The sequence below is a fragment of the Pecten maximus genome, chromosome 1 (genome assembly GCF_902652985.1).
Source record: "Pecten maximus chromosome 1, xPecMax1.1, whole genome shotgun sequence".
Lineage (NCBI taxonomy): Eukaryota > Metazoa > Mollusca > Bivalvia > Pectinida > Pectinidae > Pecten > Pecten maximus.
In genome coordinates, this window is record NC_047015.1 from 50,522,971 (window position 1) to 50,544,517 (window position 21,547).

At 34.4% G+C, this 21,547-nt stretch overlaps 2 protein-coding genes across 2 annotated transcripts; one reads left to right on the forward strand and one right to left on the reverse strand.

The window, feature by feature from the left end:
- Positions 1-5,937: 5,937 nt before the first annotated feature.
- LOC117337126 lies at positions 5,938-12,112 on the reverse strand. The gene is made up of 8 exons (XM_033897927.1): positions 12,031-12,112; positions 11,355-11,469; positions 10,302-10,469; positions 9,560-9,634; positions 8,919-9,141; positions 7,749-7,969; positions 6,921-7,081; positions 5,938-6,288 (listed from the first exon to the last, which is right to left on the reverse strand). Exons 1-8 carry the CDS (start codon positions 12,043-12,045, stop codon positions 6,025-6,027), a joined length of 1,242 nt encoding a protein of 413 aa, XP_033753818.1. The 5' UTR covers positions 12,046-12,112; the 3' UTR covers positions 5,938-6,024.
- Positions 12,113-12,501: 389 nt separating this feature from the next.
- Positions 12,502-20,963, forward strand: LOC117337131 (coiled-coil domain-containing protein 6-like). The gene is made up of 9 exons (XM_033897956.1): positions 12,502-12,731; positions 13,131-13,280; positions 13,975-14,103; positions 14,843-14,946; positions 15,770-15,927; positions 16,135-16,291; positions 16,886-16,998; positions 17,382-17,509; positions 18,006-20,963. Exons 1-9 carry the CDS (start codon positions 12,510-12,512, stop codon positions 18,075-18,077), a joined length of 1,233 nt encoding a protein of 410 aa, XP_033753847.1. The 5' UTR covers positions 12,502-12,509; the 3' UTR covers positions 18,078-20,963.
- Positions 20,964-21,547: the final 584 nt, after the last annotated feature.

The window sequence follows — 21,547 nt, forward strand, 5'->3', positions numbered from 1 at the left end:
GTGGTAGGTTCTGTGATTATATTTATATATCCAACCCTTTTACAAAGAGCAATATAGTTTTGTAGGGTTGGGTATTTACTTTTACCAAATTTTATTTTTATTAAGCATCAGAATTTTATCACAGGAACATGGCACGAATTCCCTACCATCGATGGATATACAATGTATATATATATATTATGTATTTTAACATGATGGAAATACATTATACATGTAAGTTGACCAAGGTTTTGAGAATGTGCCAAGTCCCTGTGATTTTAATTGATAATGATTAGTTTGTTGTCTAGTCACACTTGCCCTGTTTTAAATTAGTGATTACAATTTTTTTTCTCTCAATATTTTGATTGTGTTCACTTTTGTGAAATATTATTTAATAAAAACATGGACATAATGAAGACTGCTATTTCTGTATTTACGGAAAACTAGAAGTTTCCCATATTTGTAACATGAAGCAATTTTCATACTGGAGGGTGATTTACATACTCTTTTTAAAATGTTGTGATCAGAAATATTTTGCCAATTAAGAAAACTACATACAGTGCAATAAGATATGGGGAAATGAAATGTCCATGTTTAGGTTTCTATGTTCATTATGATTTTATATTTTGTCTGATAAAGATTGTTTGTTATGGCAAATACTTCTTTCAATTTATTTGTGATAGACGATGCCAGTGCTTAATTGTTGTGACAAAATTTTGCTTCTTTGTATTTAGTCAGCTACGATTTTAGGGCAATTGTTTTTCATTTGTTGGTTTTCGCATTTTTGAAGATTTTTTATTTTTTTTTTGAAGTATTGGATACTTTTACAGTTGCAAAAAGCATTTTTTCCCCTTAAATCTTCCTGCAATATCCTGATACACTATTACTGTGTGAACTACATTTTGAGTTTCTATGAAACAAGAAATAGGCTAAGATATAATTATTTTCAAGGCTGGTTTGTCAAAATTAAACTGAATACCTGGTAACAATCTTTTTCAACATAATTATTATACTGGCTGTAAACCAACAAATGAAAATTATTTGACCTGATTATTCTTTGTGATTTATACCTCAGTTTGTCGGAACCCTCCTCGGCTAGATCTGTAATGGGTTCTTTGTCTGCTAATTTTTGCAGCTGTCAATTTTTATTACCATGCAGGTATATAATGTGATTTGAACATTTTATACAGCTTTTTTAAATTTCATTATCATTTAATGATTGATATATTGCAATCATATAATTGTGGCAAATTTTACGTTAAAATAGCTGTAATTGTGTTGTGTATGAAATTTCTACTGAAATCGGTTGTGTCTATCAGTGATATTCAATTTCCTGTGAGGTCAGTACTGTCCTTATTTTGTCTACCACAGACAGCTATATGTACATGTAGTAAGTTTAGGAAAATAAAGATTGAATTAGAAATCTTTGAAAACCTTTATATGGATAGCTTTTTGAAGATTGATACAGAAAAATATAAACCGACTATTATAAAATGATTGTAGATGATATTCGTTTCCCATGCTTGATTTGTAGCAATTACAGAGACTAGTCCAGATTCATTTGTAGAATTGAGGATTTGATTTTCAAAACAAAGTAATCTTGTAGGGTTGGAAGGTCCTGAAGGTTCTGATGTAAGAAATCCTTCTGGGTCTTGCATATATGTTAAGTATTTTATTGGAAGAGTCCAGAAATGTTGATTGTCAGATTGCTAGAAGGATCTGTTACAGCTCAGTATGAGCAGAGGCACTGTAATTCGTTTTTTATAGTCGAGTACGTGTAGTTGTAGAAAATTTACGTCACAACTCCATTGTTACAGTATATCATGTCATCAATAAAACCTCTTCTATTTTTAATTACGTATAGTGTGTTATACTTCTGTTCTTCTGCAATTCAATATTCTACTGCAACTTACTGGTAAAACTTCGAAACAACTTATATATTAATAACTCTTTTTGGCCTGGATGTACATCCGAAGGGTCTTCTTGGAGGAAACGGCTGTACCCGTAGAAATCCCACATGATCTGGAAGGTGATGCCATACCTTTCCATATCCAATCAAGGAATTGAACGGTGGTCGCCTAAGTGAAAGGCGAGACAGTGTTACCACTGTGCCACCAAACCAACTTTGTAGGAATATCATGCGACGGCTAAGTCTGATAAATCAGGATAGGAAATCAGTTCTAAATATTATATTATATATGTCACCAGCACCATTCTTGTTTGTGCCATGGTTTTTAAGATCAAAGTCTCTAAGGCCATAAAAACAGAGAGAAATTGAAGAAAAAATTAATATATATATGCAATCACAAACACAGTTTGTCATTTCTTATGTGTATATGGAACTTGTATTATTAAGTAATGAACCATTTCATTTGAAGACACAAAAAAGGAACATTTTTAATTGAGTATTTTATTGTTTATTGATGCATGGAATGTTACAGAGTGGAATAATTCCACTTAACATAGAAGTATTGGAAAATTAAAACGCAAGTTGCTATAGTATGCTTTAGTAAATATATAATATTGGTATACAAAATTTATACATGGTGAAATCGTATCTTTTTGATCTTCAATTGTATATGGGCTATGCTGAAAAATATGCATGATTCTGAAATTATTACCTTTGACCTTTAATATTTTCCTTATAAAAAACATGCACTGCATATATAAAATATTTGAATGGTAGAAAGGGAGACAAGCATAGATTCTCCGTTTGATTATTGTTATTGAGCTTTTCAACTTATTTCCCGACTCCACAAAACAGGTCAAAAGTATAAAATATTAGTGTATGTTTATAAACTTACTAGAAAAACCTTTCATATATACATCAAAATTGAAACAGGACATCCCCCTTCTTATAGGAAATGATGTACGCCTGATTTAACACACCTCTGAGGTTACCTGGTATACAACATATATAAAGAAAACAATACCTAACCTAGTCTATGATCATCATACAATATGTCATTGATTTTCAAAATCTCTTAAGAATAGACATAAAAAGAGGCTGATATATGACAAAAATTTCTTTTAATAACCATATAAAAATATTTTGATGGACTTGCAATCTAACTCAAATGAAAAAATTAATGTTGGATCCAACAACTGATCGGGAGACGGGTAAGAAGAATGATATTCTATGTTGTTGCCTGTTTTTCAGTCTTATGTACACATACAAAATCAACCAGAGAAAAGAGAGGTGGGATACTGTCATTTTCTATATAATTTAAATGATTTTTTTTACATATGCAGATTAATTTCAAATAATTTTTTGTTATTTTTCTGATGAAAATGCCATTATATGTTTAACCGTAAACACCAATGCTAATAAATACTACATCTAAATTTCACTTGGTATCTACATTTCAAATTATTTATTCATGAACAAGTATAAACAGCTAATAATATTGCAGTTTTGTAGTTTTATAATCAATGCAAATTAAATTCTTGGAACAGTGAAATGTCATCTAAACCTTCAATTCATTTAATGTGTCATGTAAAGCTATGAAGAACAAGAGATCCCAGAGGGATCTTGGCGCCCACCATTGAATGATCTTCATAGGTTCCATGTCAGATTGATCTTTTCTCTACTTTTCCCTTCATTTTACTAATCTGTGCAAATTGAGACATCCCTCCAGTACTTTTCAAACAAGGGAATCCTAGCTATATAAGAAATTTGAGATTTAACGATAATGGCTGTTTGTTTGCCAGATTGTTTTCAGGACAGACTGGTCCAAAAATGCAATACAAGGGACCAAGGGGAACCTACTTATGAAATTTGAGAAAGATCCATTCAGTACTTTGAGAAATAGAGATAACAAACTTCAATTGTTAAAATCCAAGATGGCGGTCTGTCGGCCATGTTGTTTTCTGATTGGTCTCAAAACGCAATATGCATAACTAGGCACCAAGGGGAACCTACATATGAAATTTCAGAAAGATCCATTCAGTACTTTCTCAGAAATAGTGATAACAAACTTAAATTGTCAAAATCCATGATGGCTGCCTGTCGGCCATGTTGTTATCCGATTGGTCTCAAAACGCAATATGCATAACTAGGCACCAAGGGAAACTTACATATGCAATTTCAGAAAGATCCATTCAGTACATTCTCAGAAATAGCGATAACAAACTTCAATTGTCAAAATCCAAGATGGCTGCCTGTCGGCCATGTTGTTTTCGGATTGGTCTCACAACGCAATATGCATAACTAGGCACCAAGGGAAACCTACATATGAAATTTCAGAAAGATCCATTCAGTACTTTCTCAGAAATAGTGGTAACAAACTTCAATTGTCAAAATCCAAGATGGCTGCCTGTCGGCCATGTTGTTTTCCGATTGGTCTCAAATCGCAATATGCATAACTAGGCACCAAGGGGAACCTACATATGAAATTTGAGAAAGATCCCTTCAGTACTTTCTCAGAAATAGCGATAACAAACTTCAATTGTCAAAATCCAAGATGGCTGCCTGTCGGCCATGTTGTTATCCGATTGGTCTCAAAACGCAATATGCATAACTAGGCACCAAGGGGAACCTTCATATTAAATTTGAGAAAGATCCCTTCAGTACTTTCTCAGAAATAGCGATAACAAACTTCAATTGTCAAAATCCAAGATGGCAGCCTGTCGGCCATGTTGTTATCCGATTGGTCTCAAAACGCAATATGCATAACTAAGTACCAAGGGGAACCTTCATATGAAATTTGAGAAAGATCCCTTCAGTACTTTCTCAGAAATAGCGATAACAAACTTCAATTGTCAAAATCCAAGATGGCAGCCTGTCGGCCATTTTGTTTTCCGATTGGTCTCAAAACGCAATATGCATAACTAGGCACCAAGGGGAACCTACATATGAAATTTGAGAAAGATCCCTTCAGTACTTTCTGAGAAATAGCGATAACAAGAATTGTTTACGGACGGAGGGACGGAGGGACGGACGGACGGACGGACGGACGACGGACCACGGACGCAGGGCGATTTGAACAGCCCACCATCTGATGATGGTGGGCTAAAAATATTCTGATCCTATAGGATTCATAGCGCTATCAACGCCACTTCTTCTGGGTGTGTTTACTTATAGGACTTGCAATGGAAATTTATACAGACTACAAGTATATATAAATATATAATTTTACAAGACAAAATATATGTTTAGAGAATTAATACTAGATGGCACTACAATCATAAATTATATTGGTTTGCTAATTCACCAATCCCTACAAATTTTTGGCACCAATAACATTTAATACCCTTGACAACAGCATGTACACAACATGTATACTATTCTAACTTGCACACAACATTCTCTATGGTCTGAGATCAAAACAATTCAAATAAATACTGTTACATGTAGGCATGGCAACCCCTACTTCACCAAACTTTCATCTTTGCAAATTTAACAAATTATTTCTAAGTGTTATTGAAATTATTCTCACTAGGAGTCAAATTCAAACCCAAGGCAGTAGATTACTAAAATTCTATGGATCGAGAAATGCAGGAAATAACCAAATTCTCCCAGGTCATGTTTATAATATGGATAAAAAGATTTCAGAATCTCAGTATAACTTTGATATGTAAAATAATTATAAAGTCCCAGTCTTCAATTTCACTGTCTGTGCCATTATATTTTGGCATTAATGGGTTTATAAATTAAGGAAAAGTTAATAAACAGAGAGTAACACGAAGGGAAACAAAGTCTACAATTAAATGGGACTAGTAATAAAAAGCTAACAGAAGTCCTTCAAATATGTTGGCACTAAGTTAGTAAATTCATGGTAAATGAAAATAATGCATCAAAATTTTACTACCAGGTAATACCATTTTTAAATGGTGTTCGGTATCATGTAAAGATTTAATGTTGGTTATAAAAGATTTTACTTTATATTAAGGTTTGTTAATATGTAGATGAAGAGGTTAGTAACAATACTTTTCAGAAATAAGCAAGGAAGTATTAAATACCGTTAGATATTTTTAACATTTTACTTAATAACTTATTCAAATAGCACTAATGCATCTCTGGGCTACAATGTTCATGATCCTTGTCTAGTTCTGTTTAGCTTTAGGTTCTTTGCCAGGACTTGGGGTTGCCCTCGGTAGCCCGCCGCTTCCAATCAGAGAGAATATCCAATGTAGTCCGAAGAGACAGCAGAAGCCGACAACTACGATATATTCCATGTGGTTCCTGTACGGGGTACCACATGTGGTGTACCACTCCTTCCCCACAGGAGGTTTGCCTTTGATGCAGTGAAAGTCGAAATAGTCCTCATCATAATCCTTCAGGCATAGGTACTTTCTCTTTGTCAGGATCTGAATCAAGGGAGACAACTTCGTTAATCTTTAAAGCTACATGAGCAGTCTTGAAAATCAGGGCTATTCCAGTAAAATATCTACCCCAACAGGAGGACTCTAAATTTAGGTGACCTATATTGAGGCCATATACAGGATTACAGGCATTGAATAAAGTTGAATTCGCCAACGAGATTGATTTCAATTTACTCCAAGGTATATATTCCTTTAAGACTTACTAGCAGCAAACAATACATTTTTTTTCTGCAGTTTACAATAACCCCAACTTGAGAGCCATGAATAATGCCCAGGGGTAAGTGGACTTTAAATCAAAATAAGAAAACATATTCATCTTATTATGAAATACAGATTGGGCTTACAAAATTTCTGGGTACTGGCTCCATATGAAAATGTGTACCCTGGAAACTTCAAATTCCGTTGTACTATTGAATACTGTCTGATGTGTAAAGTCTACGATGATATGAAAGGCCATTAGGTTAACACAGAACACCTCTACTGGTATGACATTATGTGAATGTGGTTCAGGACATCACTGAGGTTCCTTATTTTTACTGTGATACATGTCTAGAACACTTTGAATTGGTTCAATCCCATAAAGACAAAGGCTTTATTAACCCTTCCCAACTACTCACCTGCCCAGATGCAGCCGTCATCGCAACAGTCTCATTACAGGGTCCTATGACCTCATGTAAGCCGATGGAGACCTGCTCCTCGGGTTTGCCAGTCACCACAAGATGCATGAAGAATGCAAAGTAGACAACGGCCAAGATTGTGATCTCATTGAACCAGCTGGCTGTAGTGACAGAGAAACAATACCCTATTGTTAGAACTCTCAGCTACTTTGTTACAGAGCTTTTTCTGAGGGCTTGTTGGGGCCGTTAAAGGGCTTCATGCCCAATTGAAATTATTTCATATTCAAGCTAAATTCCCAAATTTTGCAGTTTACTCTTGAAAAAATATTTCCCAATTCACCAATTTTCTTTTCAAATTGAGACAAAAGGGCCCGTCCCAAACCAGTGAGAAAAGGCTTGGTTTATATGCATCACTGAACTCTATTAACTTCTAATTAACATACTAGATAGCAATACAGATGTCATACATTACTTTATTAATTGTCACTATAAATGAACTGGGCAATATATATCCCTCTATAAACTCTGTATGGTCTGTAAATGCAAATCCTGGGGGAAAACCTGTCTTTCCAATTTTGCAGACATTTTGCAAAATTCATTTTCTTTAAAAAATACACTTTTAGGTCAGCTACATTATGCCAACATTATGATTAAACCTTATCAAGATTCAATGTGAGACAAAGACTGCAATATCATTTAAATTAATGTATTGGTTAACATTCTTAAATACTAAAAAGACATCAATTTTTTCCAAACATCTGAAATCAACTTCATCTGGAAAAAAAACTGGAAAAGTTCCAGATATATCTTTCTTTTATGTAGACCTACTTTTTCTGAGTTTCTCTGCACTCAGCGACCTCTCTAGACATGCTGCTCGGTCTCCCTTCCATATAATCATCACATACACAGCGAAGAAGATGAGGACACAAACTTCGGTGTGGATGTTATAGTTGTCATGGAGGATGTGGTAGTTAGGCAGAAACTGGAGAGTTCCCAGGGGGAAACCCAACATGGCTGCAAACATGGTGTTGGGTACCTCTTTAAAAAATCTGAAAAAATACATGTAACATCCAAATCAAAACACCTTCCATATAAAATCAGGACACTATATAATTAAGGGCTCTGCTTTATGCCCGACTGTATATATTCTCTGAAATTATTTCCCCTGATCTATTTTTAGATAGTGACCTTAATTAGCTTTGTAGTCTTAAAGACTAATATTCATCAAATCATCCATGAATACAGTTTTACATGTGTCCTTACACATGGAAACATAAATCTATTGCAGATGTAGCATAATTATTTCTGAAAGCATTATAGTAATAGGAATGAAAAATGCAACGACCAGACAGGGACTCGCACCCCGGACCTCCGAACTCTAGCCGGATGCTCTAATCATTTGAACTACCTGGCCACTGGTATTCAGTCCAGTCTAATTCCGCCACGTTCCTTCCTCAGTCAACAAAGTCTGACCGGGAAGACACATGCGAGGCCCAATACCACCTTTGTGGGTATTTAGTTGGGCGTCAAACATAAAAGGAAAGGAAAACTACAATGGCCAGCCTGGGACAGGAACCTGGGACATCTGAACACTAGATATACACTCTTACCATATGAACTACCTGGCCACTAGTTCAGCCCAGTTTAGCCTTTTCAATCTTAAAATGAAAAGGACCCCTGGAAGTTTTTTAAACCTATACATTTAACCTGAAAATGATTTCACTTTAATAGAAAATATCCTATTCAAATTCTGCACTCTATCTATGATCCTGACAATGTATAGAAAGAAGTTGTTAAAAAAGTACAGTTCTTGGCTGATGCTATCTTTGAAACACATGACACATATTACATAAATTTTATAAGCCTACAAAAAAAGAAAAAAAAAAAGAAGAAAAAAATGGATTTGAGGAAAAAGATCTTCAGCTATCTAAAATTAGGATGTGTATAAAAACTAGAAGCTAATATAATTCCTAATAGAATTTCACTAATGCTACTCACCCCTTACTCTGGAATCTGTTAGCATTTCCACCAAACAATTTGTGGAAGCCGTGGAATGCAAAAGTGAATCCACAGGCAAAGGAGGCATGGAAGTAGTAGCTTGTCCAGGGTGCCCAGTACATGCGGTCATAAATGTTGGGGTCAGTGTCATGCCATGTCCAGGCGAGGTGCTTGACCGCACAAATATCATACGGAAGATCTATGACAACTACGGTCAGGCCCACTGAAATAATTTTTTTTCCAAAGGCAATGAAAAATGAACGATTGGCAGAGTCTGGATTTATAACTTCTAGACATTTCTATTCAACCCCCCCCCCCTCCCTTTTCTTTATTCAAAATTGTACTGTATTGATAAATTTTTAATCTCTCCTTCCTTAACTTTCTTAACCCTTTCCACCCTAAGAAACCTAAGTGAACTCTGCCATGCATTCATCATTTAAAGTCTATTCTGGTCAGTAGGGGTGAAAGGGTTAATAATTTAGTATTCTCTAGAGTGGGGATGCTTTGTCTGTATTCCTCAATTGCCCTGCATACACAGAGGTATCCAAACAAGTGGTGTAATGAACCCATCGACTCCAAACTAGAAAACACAGTGTTAGCTCTGTCTCTGGATATTAATTCGAGTTAGTTAGGATATTTACCAGCAAAAGGCTCCGCCCACCATTTCAGCCTCCAGTGTGCAACAGCTACGGAGGCAGTGTACAAAAACACAGCATCTGGAATATGGTTGACATTTCTTCAGTATAAAGTCAAGTATTTTAGTGGAGTTTCTGTACCATAAAACTTCAAAGAAAACAGTATATATTTCATTCCCTCGATTGTAAGCGTTCATATCTTATTCTTATTTTAGCGGTTTTTCGCACTGGAAAAATTTCGCTAAATTACGATTGTGTGTTGTAGTTTATCTACATTGGTTTCCATGGCAATCATTGTTGGCGAGATAATTCCTCATCCTGCTTGTCTGTTTTTATTTGGTTTTTGCATTAAAATTTGAGTGCATCAAATTAAGTATTTTTACAGTATTATGTATCGCAGTAATTATGAGTCTGTTGGCATTTAATCTGTCTATGGTATTTACCACAATGAATTTTGCTGTCATGCCCTTGAAAAATATTCACTGTGCACTGTTTGAAATTTAACAATAATATTGATTTTCAAAAAAGGGCAAGTTAAACTGAAGCTTCTTAAGGAACACAAACAGTCAAACCTACAAGTCTCCAATCTTCACCCAATGTTGAATATTTAGCAATATAAATAGTCGTGACACCACTGTAAGCCTCCATTACAAGTAGCTTCTATGGACTAATTCTCTACCTACTAAGTATTACCTATACATGTATATAAGTTACCTGGTAGATTCTGTAGTAATAAGATCAGACTTACAGATGACGACGATGTAAAGTGGAAGTCTTCCCCCTAGGAACATGATCGTGCCCTGGGCATGCCAAAAATTGTCAATCTCCGGAAGGTTGTAGCTGATTGCTTCCACAACGAGTCCGTGCAAGATGACACCCAGCCAGAGCCATTTGAAGCGTCCACCATTCCTCAATGCTTAAAAAAACATGGGAAATAATAATTGTTCAATATCAAAGGACTCATGCAGCCTGCACATCTATACGAACAAGCTTTCTGGGTTTTGCTTAAGCAATACATGTCCCCTACCAGCCCCTGCTTAAAATAGTAACAGTGACCTTGACATTAACCCAAAATTCCTGAAACTTGAACTTGATCTGTAGCTATTCATATTAAGGTCAGGGCTTTTTTGGAGCCGATTAGGAGCCGAATTTCAGCCCCATTCCCCACAGCAAAATTGTATATTTTCCCCAATCCGATCAGTTAAAATTCGCAATCGAATGATCTATAAAACAATTATGTCTTTAAAAATCTGGATGGTGCCGTCCCGTCTATGTTTTATTGGTTATTCTGGCCTGATAAAGGGAGATAATGCTCTAGAGTCTAAATAAATATAGCATAGAGTCTAGATCCATATTTGTGTCTACTTGTTATTTTTACCATTATGTCCATTTTTCCCAATTTACCTGTTGCCGTACATTTTTTCCCGATCCCAAAGCCATAGGCCCCATTCCAAAAGTAGTGAAAAAAAGTCCTGGTTTTATAAGATAGGTTTTACTGGTTATAACCTAGCTAATTCAGTTTTATTAAATCTGTCCAATAAAATTATGTAGGAAAGAATGTACATAAAACAAAATGTTATTCAAAGTTTGTTAACGCTTACTCCTTCAAAACCCTTTTTTCCTGAATCATTATTATAGGTAATAATTAATAGTTTATGTAACTAACAACTGGAGCTTACTCAAAAATGAGGTGATCTGGTATGTATTTACTTTAAATATTAAAGTTAACCACTTATAACTAGTGTATAATGCATTATTGAACATTTGATTTAAATAAATAAACAGATGAATAAAAACTTACCATGGATGAGAGTGAGTAATGCACAGAAATAGGTCATAAACTCCAACTTTAGATAGCTGGGGTGCTGTTTGTAAATATCCGCTGGGTGACGGAATTTCACCCACCAGGACAAGTCCTGTTGGTAACAGCAAAAATAAAATCATAAAAAAATTGTCTTCTTATCATTTTTACTTATCATTAAGGACTAAAATCTAGCTGTAGGCCTAATGGACAAACCACAGGGGCTCGTTACAATGTGCTATCTATCCCATCATTTGTAGCGAACCCCTGTGGACAAACTGTCAGCTGTGCCTATCAAATCTGGACATATCCATATAATCCACAGACATCTGGTAATCGAATCCCCCCATACATTGTGCGTATATACCGACTGTCATTAATTCATTATAGCTAAACTGGTTAAAAACTAAATTCATGATGCCGATCGTATTTGCCTATAACATATATAAATTAACTTGCTACTTCGGCCTGTGTCAGTAGACTACTGTAGGCCTTCTGTACAGTAACGTTAAAGATAACGACTGGTTTGTTTTTTTTCAAACCAAGAACATTTTGCTTTGTAGTCCTATTTACATCCGTTTCGTACAATAATGTATTATTCAAATGCAAAAGATACGATTATGCACGTTATGAATACATAATAGATAGGCCTACAGCATTTTAAATAATAAACAACCTCTAGGAAATCCATGGCCTATCCGTATCACAGCCGCCGCAGCGTGGTACGATTAAATGTACGTTGACCTGTTGACCTTATGACCTAATGAGGTGAAATTAAACTTTGAGGTGCCATAAGGGGTTATATATGTATAATATTTATTATTGCCGTATACAACAAATTATTTGCAGTTTTTCAATTAAACTATTCATAGAGATAATTATTGTGCTACTTTTTGTGAATGTTTGTTCCTTTTTTTTGAAGGAATATAATTTAAAATAGAAGTATAATTCCTTTTGTGAGCCCACAAAGTAGTATATATTTAGTTTCGTATTACCAATTTGTTTAATGATGAACTATGCAAATTATGGCACAAAATTTGCTTAAAATAGTTTTTTGTAAATTAACTAATTAATCAAAACATTTATTGTGTACCCTTAAATTCGCAACTGTGGCAGTGCACATTGTTGATTGCGAGCCAAACACAACAATCGACAATGGCGGACAGTGCGAGTGAGTTGGAGAGCGATACCAGCTCTATTGATGGGGGACCGACGATGAAACCCCCATCTCCGGCTCAGCTAGAACAGTTGCAAAAGCGACTGGAGTCAATTCAACAGGAAAATAGAGTGCTGAAAATGGAATTGGAGACGTATAAGTTAAAGTGTAAAACGTTGCAAGAAGAGAAAAAAGAACTCCAAAAAGCCAGTGTCAATATTGTTAGTGATTTTATCGTCATTTGTTTCAGATCAATATTATCAATCTTATTAGTCTGTCAAATGTATTCCAAAGCCTTGATTTACACATAAATGTGTATATTTGTTGAATTTATCTAGTCGTCAATTGTTGTCATGGGCATAGGATAGTCGCGTATTGAACATGTGTTTTGTGATAAAAAAAAATGAGTCATTTATATATTTATGTTTAAGGTGCACGTGGTAACATTCATGACGCATCTTATATAGTTATATCTATACAACCACGCCAAATCACATACTATTCCCATCTACGTATCACCAAAGATCAATAATAAAATAATACCTTTTAGGTGAAAAAAAAATAGAAAACAAGACTGATCAAACATTATACAGACAGAAGTGTTTATTTTAAAATTTCAGCAAGCCAGAGCAGAACAAGAGGAAGAATTCATCAGTAACACACTTTTAAAGAAAATCCAGGCATTAAAAAAGGAAAAGGAAGCACTAGCTATGAATTATGAACAGGAGGAAGAATTTCTTACAAATGACTTGTCGAGAAAATTGATGCAGGTATATATTTTCAGGGACAGAGCATGTGTTGGTGAATTTAACAAAGTGGAATGTATCTTTTTTTGTAACATAAGTTTTAAATCGTCATGTGTATATATGCTTTCTGGGACATAATGAATATATATATATATAATTATAGATGCTGAATGGTTCATAATTTACATTTTATTGGTTCCCAATTGATGTTAGATTTTGTAATTATGAAGATGATAAGCTATAGGCCTATTGATAGTAATTTTTGTTCAACAAATTTTGGTAAGCATCTAGCAGTTTTCATCTCCCTTTCCAGTGACCTGAAGATGCAGATACTTTTGGTCGTAAATGTCTGTTTGGTAAAACTATACTTGCGAATTCGAAATTGCAAACAAATTTTAATTTTCAATGACCAATCTTTACCTAATTAATTGACTTGGCAATTAAAAAAAAAAAAAAATGTTTGGAATGATTTAACTAAACAAAAGGGGATAACCACTGTGTATAACACTTAATAATAAATAAAATGTATCCAGAAAAGTTTTTATTCCTGAACACCTTGGATGTCTATAGCAATTTCAGAAGTCTAATGTCAAATACATATGTCCTTGTAAACATGTGTCAAATCAAACTTTTGGGAGTCAAAAAATGCTCTCAACAGTGAAGTGAAATCTCTACTTAACAGAGAATATTTCAATGTATTTTTCTTTCTTTTTTCTAGTTGAGACAAGAGAAGGTGGAGCTGGAACATACTCTGGAGAAAGAACAAGAGTACCAAGTTAACAAATTAATGAGAAAGATAGAAAAGTTAGAAAGAGAAACTCTCACAAAACAATCCACTTTAGAACAGGTAATTTACTAGAAAGAGAAACTCTCACAGTTTCTCGCAAAACAATTCACCTTAGAACAGGTAATTTACTAGAAAAAGAATGTCTCACAAAACAATCCATTTTAGAACAGATAATTTACTAGAAAGAGAAACTCTCACAAAACATTCCACTTTAGAACAGGTAAATTACTAAAAAGATTATTGACTATTATGCAATAGACTCACACTTGCCTACATGTCTACATTGCCAAGTTTTGATGGAATTAAAAACAAAAAACATAACATCACCATGATCTGTTGATGTAATGGGCGTTGTCCTGTTGACAATTTTGTAATTTAATCAGAGTTACAAGAGAAACTTTTACTGATAATATAAACCATTCAGCTTTTTCTATGGATTAATCCTCATCATTAGTAACATATCTAAATTTCAAAAGAAATGTTAAATGTTTTCTTCTATATCTTTAATACTGAATGAATGCCAATTTTGGCCATTCTTGCAATTGGTGATAAGCATAATAAATATTTTGTAGGAAGATGCCGTATCTGCATATATATCATGTAATAAAATATAAAACCCCACCCCCTTATACTATAGGCACAGTAAATTGACAAATTTGTAGACAAGTTTCATATGAATGGAAATTCATCTAAGATCATCTTTGATATGAATATCTACTTCTGTAGTTAATGGAAAAACACTTCATATTGGTTTTAAAAATTGTGACATTTGTGTAATCCTGAATTTGTCCTCTTACAGCTCCGTCGGGAGAAAGTAGAGCTGGAGAACGCATTGGAGCAGGAACAGGAATCGTTGGTCAATAGGTTATGGAAACGCATGGACAAGTTAGAGACAGAAAAAAGGTAATCTTATTCAGTTCTGAATCAGTACATTTTGTCTTTAACTTGGAAGGAACAAAAGTGTAAATATTGCACTAACTCAGGGCCAGATAAAGTGTTTATGATTTATTATGAAAATTGATGTGTAGGTAAAACTACCTCCTCGTTAGAATTTGAAGTATTGAAATTCAAAACATATATTAGTTATCCACTTCTTTTCTGAAGTCTTACTGTAGCATCAGTTTAAGATACACAGGGAGTGGTTGAATCATACCTTGGGCAATTTGTGTTTCTCATGAAAGCTCAGGCTGGTGTGTCTTTCAGAATGTGGCTTTACCCCAACTGCTCAAGATGGCATATGGCTGGCCTCCAATATCTTGTTTAGATGTAGCCACCATCTCTGAAAAGTCAACTCTCCCTCAACATAACCTTGGTTTTTCACAAGGAGCTAAACCCAGCACACAAATCTCCTTATGATACCTCTTGGTTTTTGTTTTGTTCCCTGATAGTGAATTGGTCAGCTGGGTTTAGTATTTATATTTCATATGTTTTTTATTCATAAAAAAGTGACAAAAGGATCTACTGATGTTCTTTAGAAATTGTACACATCAGTTTGCCAAATAAAAAAAACACAGTATTACATAATTGATTTGTAGAAATTCTGTTTTGATCTAGCTTGATCAATATACAAACAGTCCTGATTGCGTCACAGCAGGTTTGTGTTTTATTACCCGAACAGCGTGAATTATAAATCTTCATTTTAAAATAGACACGGAATAAGCTTCCTAAAGAAGCAATGTAATTGCACAACAAAAGCAGCAAGAGTCGAATGACTTGTATGTTATAGGATGCTACAGGAAAAGCTAGACCAGCCTGTTACTGGTCCACCGTCGCCACGGGAGATGAACAACGGAGACACTGCCAACAACCTCGCCCAACACATAGAGAACCTGAGGGGAGAGGTGAATAAATTGAAGGACATGCTGCGGGCTGGACAGCAGGAACGTAAGTCAAAATGATTAAATTTATTGTCAGATTTGTATAGGACAAGTTAAGGATATATTGAATTGAAACCAAACACAGCAGCAGTCAAGTAAGGACATATTGAATTGAAACCAAACACATTGAAACCAAACACAGCAGCGGTCAATTAAAAGGTTACTGAGAGAGATAAGCTATGATGGTTGAGCTACAGTGTGAATTTATTTACAGATGAGCAGAAAATGGCACAGTATGCACAGGAAGAGAAACATATCCGAGAAGAAAATCTACGTCTTCAAAGAAAACTCCAAATGGAGATGGAGCGAAGAGAAAGTCTCTGCCGCCACCTTTCAGAAAGTGAATCAAGCTTAGAAATGGATGATGAAAGGTAGATATCTTTAAAGTGTAACTTGCTATGTAGGAAATACTTTCATTTGGGAGGAATGGGGCCTGTTAACTCTTTATCACTTGGAGCTGTATATCTTCCAACACCTTCTGCAGGTAAACTGCCTTATCCCATTATTACTTGTTATGTATCAGACAAATTAAAACACAGTTAAGATATTTCTCATGGCAATCCCAAAAAGAGAATCAGAAAATGTTTTCCTCACATGCAAACAATTTTTATCCGAATTGTAGATTTTCCTGTGAATTAACTTTCCATATTCAACTTGAATGTTGTTCTTGAGACTTATGTTTAATTTTGTGTCTTAAAATAATTTCATGCACTTTAAACTTTCCTAAAAATATCCATCTTGAAAAATGTACAGCTTTTACCTGTATTGCAGACTTAACCTGTTAATTAATTAAAGATGATGTGTTACTTTATTTTTCATATTCAATGCGGAATCTTGTTCTGGAGGTTCTCATAATTAATTTGGTGTAAGACAATCATCTCTTGGACAACAAATACATCTTTTACAGAGATTTTAAGTTGGTATCAATTGGTTAAATCTATACATTTTCTGTGTATTCTTTGTAGACATTTTAATGAGATGACGAAACAACAGGAGATAGGTCATGGAGCCAGACCACGAACAGTTTCAAGTCCTATCCCATACGGTTCTCCTAACACATCCAGACCTATGTCACCAGGTAACTCATGTCCGTATTCAAAATGTGCATTCCTACCTATGAAATCCAACAAATATATATGTGATGCCGCAAGTCAGCAACTGTTTCTTGATTTCACAACATACTGTAAGCGGACATATTTTAGCGGTAATCTTATTTTAGCGTTTTTGCACTGGAAGCATTCCGCTAGATTATGGTTGTGCCAATTAAATTGTAAATTATCTAAGTTGGTTTTTATGTCAATCATTGTTGGTGCACTACTAAATTATTCTGCTAATCTGTTTTAATTTGGTTTTTCGCTAAACTTAAATACTGTATATTAAGATTGAAGTTTTCTCTGTAAGTTGATATTAGGTCTCTATCTTTATTCTATATTAATTTTGTCTGTATATTCTGTTTGTCAGGGTTGAACTACCCAGCGTTCAGCCCCCCTAGTCCCATGAGAAGAAGTACGGGAAGTTCTCCTTTCCACCCTCCTTCTCAGATGCCGAGCTCCTCACCACCAGTACACAGCCATATGACGAGCATGCATGTGAGTGTTGATTTCAGACAACATGAAATTGATTATGTTGATATGGGTCTGAAAGGCAATTATGTGTAGTGAAAAATATCAATATTCTGTCATACTCGTGTAATAATATGTCATAATATGTTATATTCAATGGGAAATCATTCAATATTGTGTCTTTGCTTCGTTGAATTACCTGACTCACAAGTCTAGGTTTAGGTCAAATACAGGTTATATCACATCTCTTAATTGAGAACTAGGATGTTGACAATGGATCAACCAGACTGAACAATGGACATCAAACATCTGACTTGATATGGCATAAGGATATTGAAAACCGAATATTTTCCAATGAGTTCATAAGGTTTACCATAAAATTTTACCATGCTCTTCATCTGCATTTTGAAGTTTGTATATTTGAAATTCTATTTCCATAAAAAGAACAAATTTAGATACAATCAGCTTTTAGTTCTGTAATAATATGTACCTTCCTATGCATGTAATTTTCTCTCTTTTACAGCAGAAAGCAAGGCCAAGCCCCGACAAGTTTGCCCGACCCAGTAGTTTTCCCGAGAGAAATGAGAAAACCTGAGACTTGGTCCATCAACATACGGAGCACATCCATCTAGCCTGCTGCCATACCTACAGCTCCAGCTGTCGAGCATTTTTGGACTTTCATTGCCAGGACTGTTTCGTTGGTGCTATATCTCCTGTGGACTTTTAGTGTTCTGTACACGCCTACTAACGCTTACCTACCACAACTGTCAGGGTGATCAATCATCGCGCAGTGTCATCGAAGAGAGGATTGCAGTCCGTACATGAGGTGCTAATTAGTGCCCTTTCTGTTATAATTACCAAACAGTGGAAATTGTGGCCGGACGATTTGGGAATAGAATTTAGAAATGTATTTCTCTTTTTTATTTTCCAGATACTATTTCTGATTTTTGGAAAGGTACCATTTTGCAATTTTCAGAAAGGTCACTTATTGAAGTGGTTTATGTTTTCGTTTTACTAACCAAATGTGGAGGTATTTTATGAAGCATTCTAGTCCCTGTACTCTTGGTGAATGTGTGTGCTTGTATGTGTGTAGAGGTTTAAATGAGGTATATAGTTCATGGGTGGGGATATTCATCAATTCTGCTGAATGATAAGATATTTTTGTTAAGTTTATTATTCTGTTGGGGAAATGTCATTGTCATTTTCTGCCAATCAGGAGTTTACAGTACCTAGACTTGAATTCTAATCAAAAATCTGTAATATTTGTTTTGAACATGAGTAATTTCATAATCTGTTCATGAACATTTTTTTTTTGTCTGATGGAAAACAATTTTTTTTTAAATCCCTGGTCATTATAACATTAAATAATGAAATAGTTACTTTCAGTATCTTAACTAGGAAACATATTTCAGATCTTACTTCCGGATCATAGTTAAGGATCTTTAATAAACAATTCTTCCATAATAACATTTTTAAATTCTTAAAAAAAATGTGTATAAAAATATACACAAAACTTTAACAGACTGAAGAAAAATGTTTCTATTAATCTTTCAGAGAAGTCATTTAGAAGATAGCTTCATCAAATGAGAAACTGAATTCTTGCAATTGTTAGTTTATTTATTAACACTAAAAGTTTTGAAAGTCTAAGAATTGGTGTTCGATAACATTTTGGATAATACTTGATACAAACTTAGAAGTATTTGATACAGACTTATAAAAAAAGTGAATCACGATCAATCAAAATTGGGCTATGTGACAATTGTTTGAAGTGAGGTTAAGCATCTTTCTGGATAATGTCTTGATTTAATCTGCATGTATTTGCCTTTCTTCTTTGAGATAGCCTGGAATTTTTTTGTTGATGTTTCTGTGTGAAATTGAAGGTTGATAGTTATGTTTGTACCTTTAGCTTGTTATTGTCTCGTAGTTTGAAAAACATGAAAATATTTGGAAAATATTTGTTTTCCTTTATTATCTTATGAATTGTATTAACTGTATGTTCTAAATAATTATAACCAATCATTAGTTCATTGTGATAATATAAGGTGTATGCTTGTATCTGTAAAATTTAATTATCTGTATCGGAAGAACATTCGTTCTACGTGTTTGTGATTTGGTATACCCTTGACAAGTCTTCCGTACTGCAGCATCGCCGTCATTCCTGTTTACGCTGATTTTAATGTTTCTTGGCTCATATCAACTTGGTTGAGTTTCCTCTCCACCATCTACAGTTTTGAAATCTTAACATATTGATTTGCAGAGCTTGCATTTGATAAAAAAATCTCTAAAGAAAGCTGACAGAGCAAGCAGACTTGTATAGTTGATCAATGTCTATATGTTCTTGATCAGTTATAAATTGTATAGTGAAACCTGTCTAATCTGATTGAGTTTTCTGACATACTGTCTAATCCGACATGTATGTCAATAACATTTCTACCAAAAACTAACAAAGAAAACCTCTGTTTTCTAAAGATAGCACATGAATGACATCACTGTATCCCAGGATTACATCAGAAAACAATATTTCCTCTGGTCTAAGTATTTACATCTGTTTATTATAGTTGAAATATGCATTGTGCGATGATGATCATCTCGAATTTCTTGTTAATGCTATTTTCATTTACATGTATAAGCTTAGATATTGGAACCTTGTTCCAATTTCCCAAATGTAAGACCTTTTGAAGTCTTTGTCAATAACTACAAACAAATGTAGAGGCCTTCTGAACTGACTCGATAAACAAGCATAGACATTCTTGTTCAGTTCTTGTGTAGAAAAAGATCCAATTGAAGGATGTTGGCATTGAACCGTCGGTTCGTAATTGGAAAAGTTTGCATTGTTGACTTATGAGAGTAGTAAGATGGAACTTTGTTGTTTTGAAAAAGACCCAATTGAAAGCAGTTGGTATTAGAAATGTAAGTTGTTAGAGGCGATTGCATTGTTAACTTGTGCGAGTACTACAGTAGAACCTTGTCGATCTAGCCCGGTGTTTATAGAGGTAGGCTGTTGTGTAGATACAGAGTGTGTGGATACAGGTGGTTTTGTAGATTAACAGAGTTCTGCTGTAAAAAGAGGAGTTTTGTGAAATATAGTTTGGGAGGAAAATGATTGCGTGTCTTGTTGCGGAGAGCCGAGTCATGTTTTTTTGTTATTTCGACTCGGTATCATGACTGAGGTGTATAGACTTGTTATGATAAACAGGAGAAAGAATTCACCATGATTTCTTATATATCATTTCATACCCGGTTATAGTTTGGACTTGTGTCCTAGGGTTTGTCCCAACCTTATTGTGAGAAGGATATTGGTTCAAGTATGTCCGTCCCTGGATTTTGGTTTTATTTTGAGGTTATATCAAATGTGTTAGATATAGAATAAAGTAAAAAAAATTGTCATGACCTGATAAAAATATTAAAACAAAAAACAAAAACAAAAAAAAAACAATGGTAGTTTAGGTCAATTTTGATCAACCTTGTTATATTGTTGTAATGTAAGTTAAGTGATCAATTGGCAATATAAAAGACTTTGGCAATATAAATAGGCGGAAAAACAAATGAAGGAGCATGGAAAGGAACCTTATTGTATAAGTTCAACAATGGGCATTACATCAAGGTTGTACTGTACATATTTTAATGAGACTCCTTTACGATTTAACATAATGTTTATTTGGGAAAATATTAAATTTGATTTAATAAGTTTGATCTTGTGTTCATCGTATAATGGGCTTGAAAATATCAGGTATATATTTGAGGGCTATTCCAGTAAAATGTCTACAAAATTGGAGGACTCAAGGTTTGCCAAATAAGAACCACCAATAAAAGTGATTGTATTAATGAAAAACGTGCCATGTATATAGAAACACATTTACTTGACAGCACCCACCATGCATATAATTTCATTGTTCCTGGAGTTCCATGGAATATATATATTTTCCTGGAATAGCCCTGCAGCTAGTTAAGGAAAAAACATTTTGAAATGGTTTGTTGATAAACAAATTCTGGATATGTTGGTATTTTGACGACTTCATAACAGCACATTTACAGCTAGTACCAGTCAATGTTAGTAGAATTCAA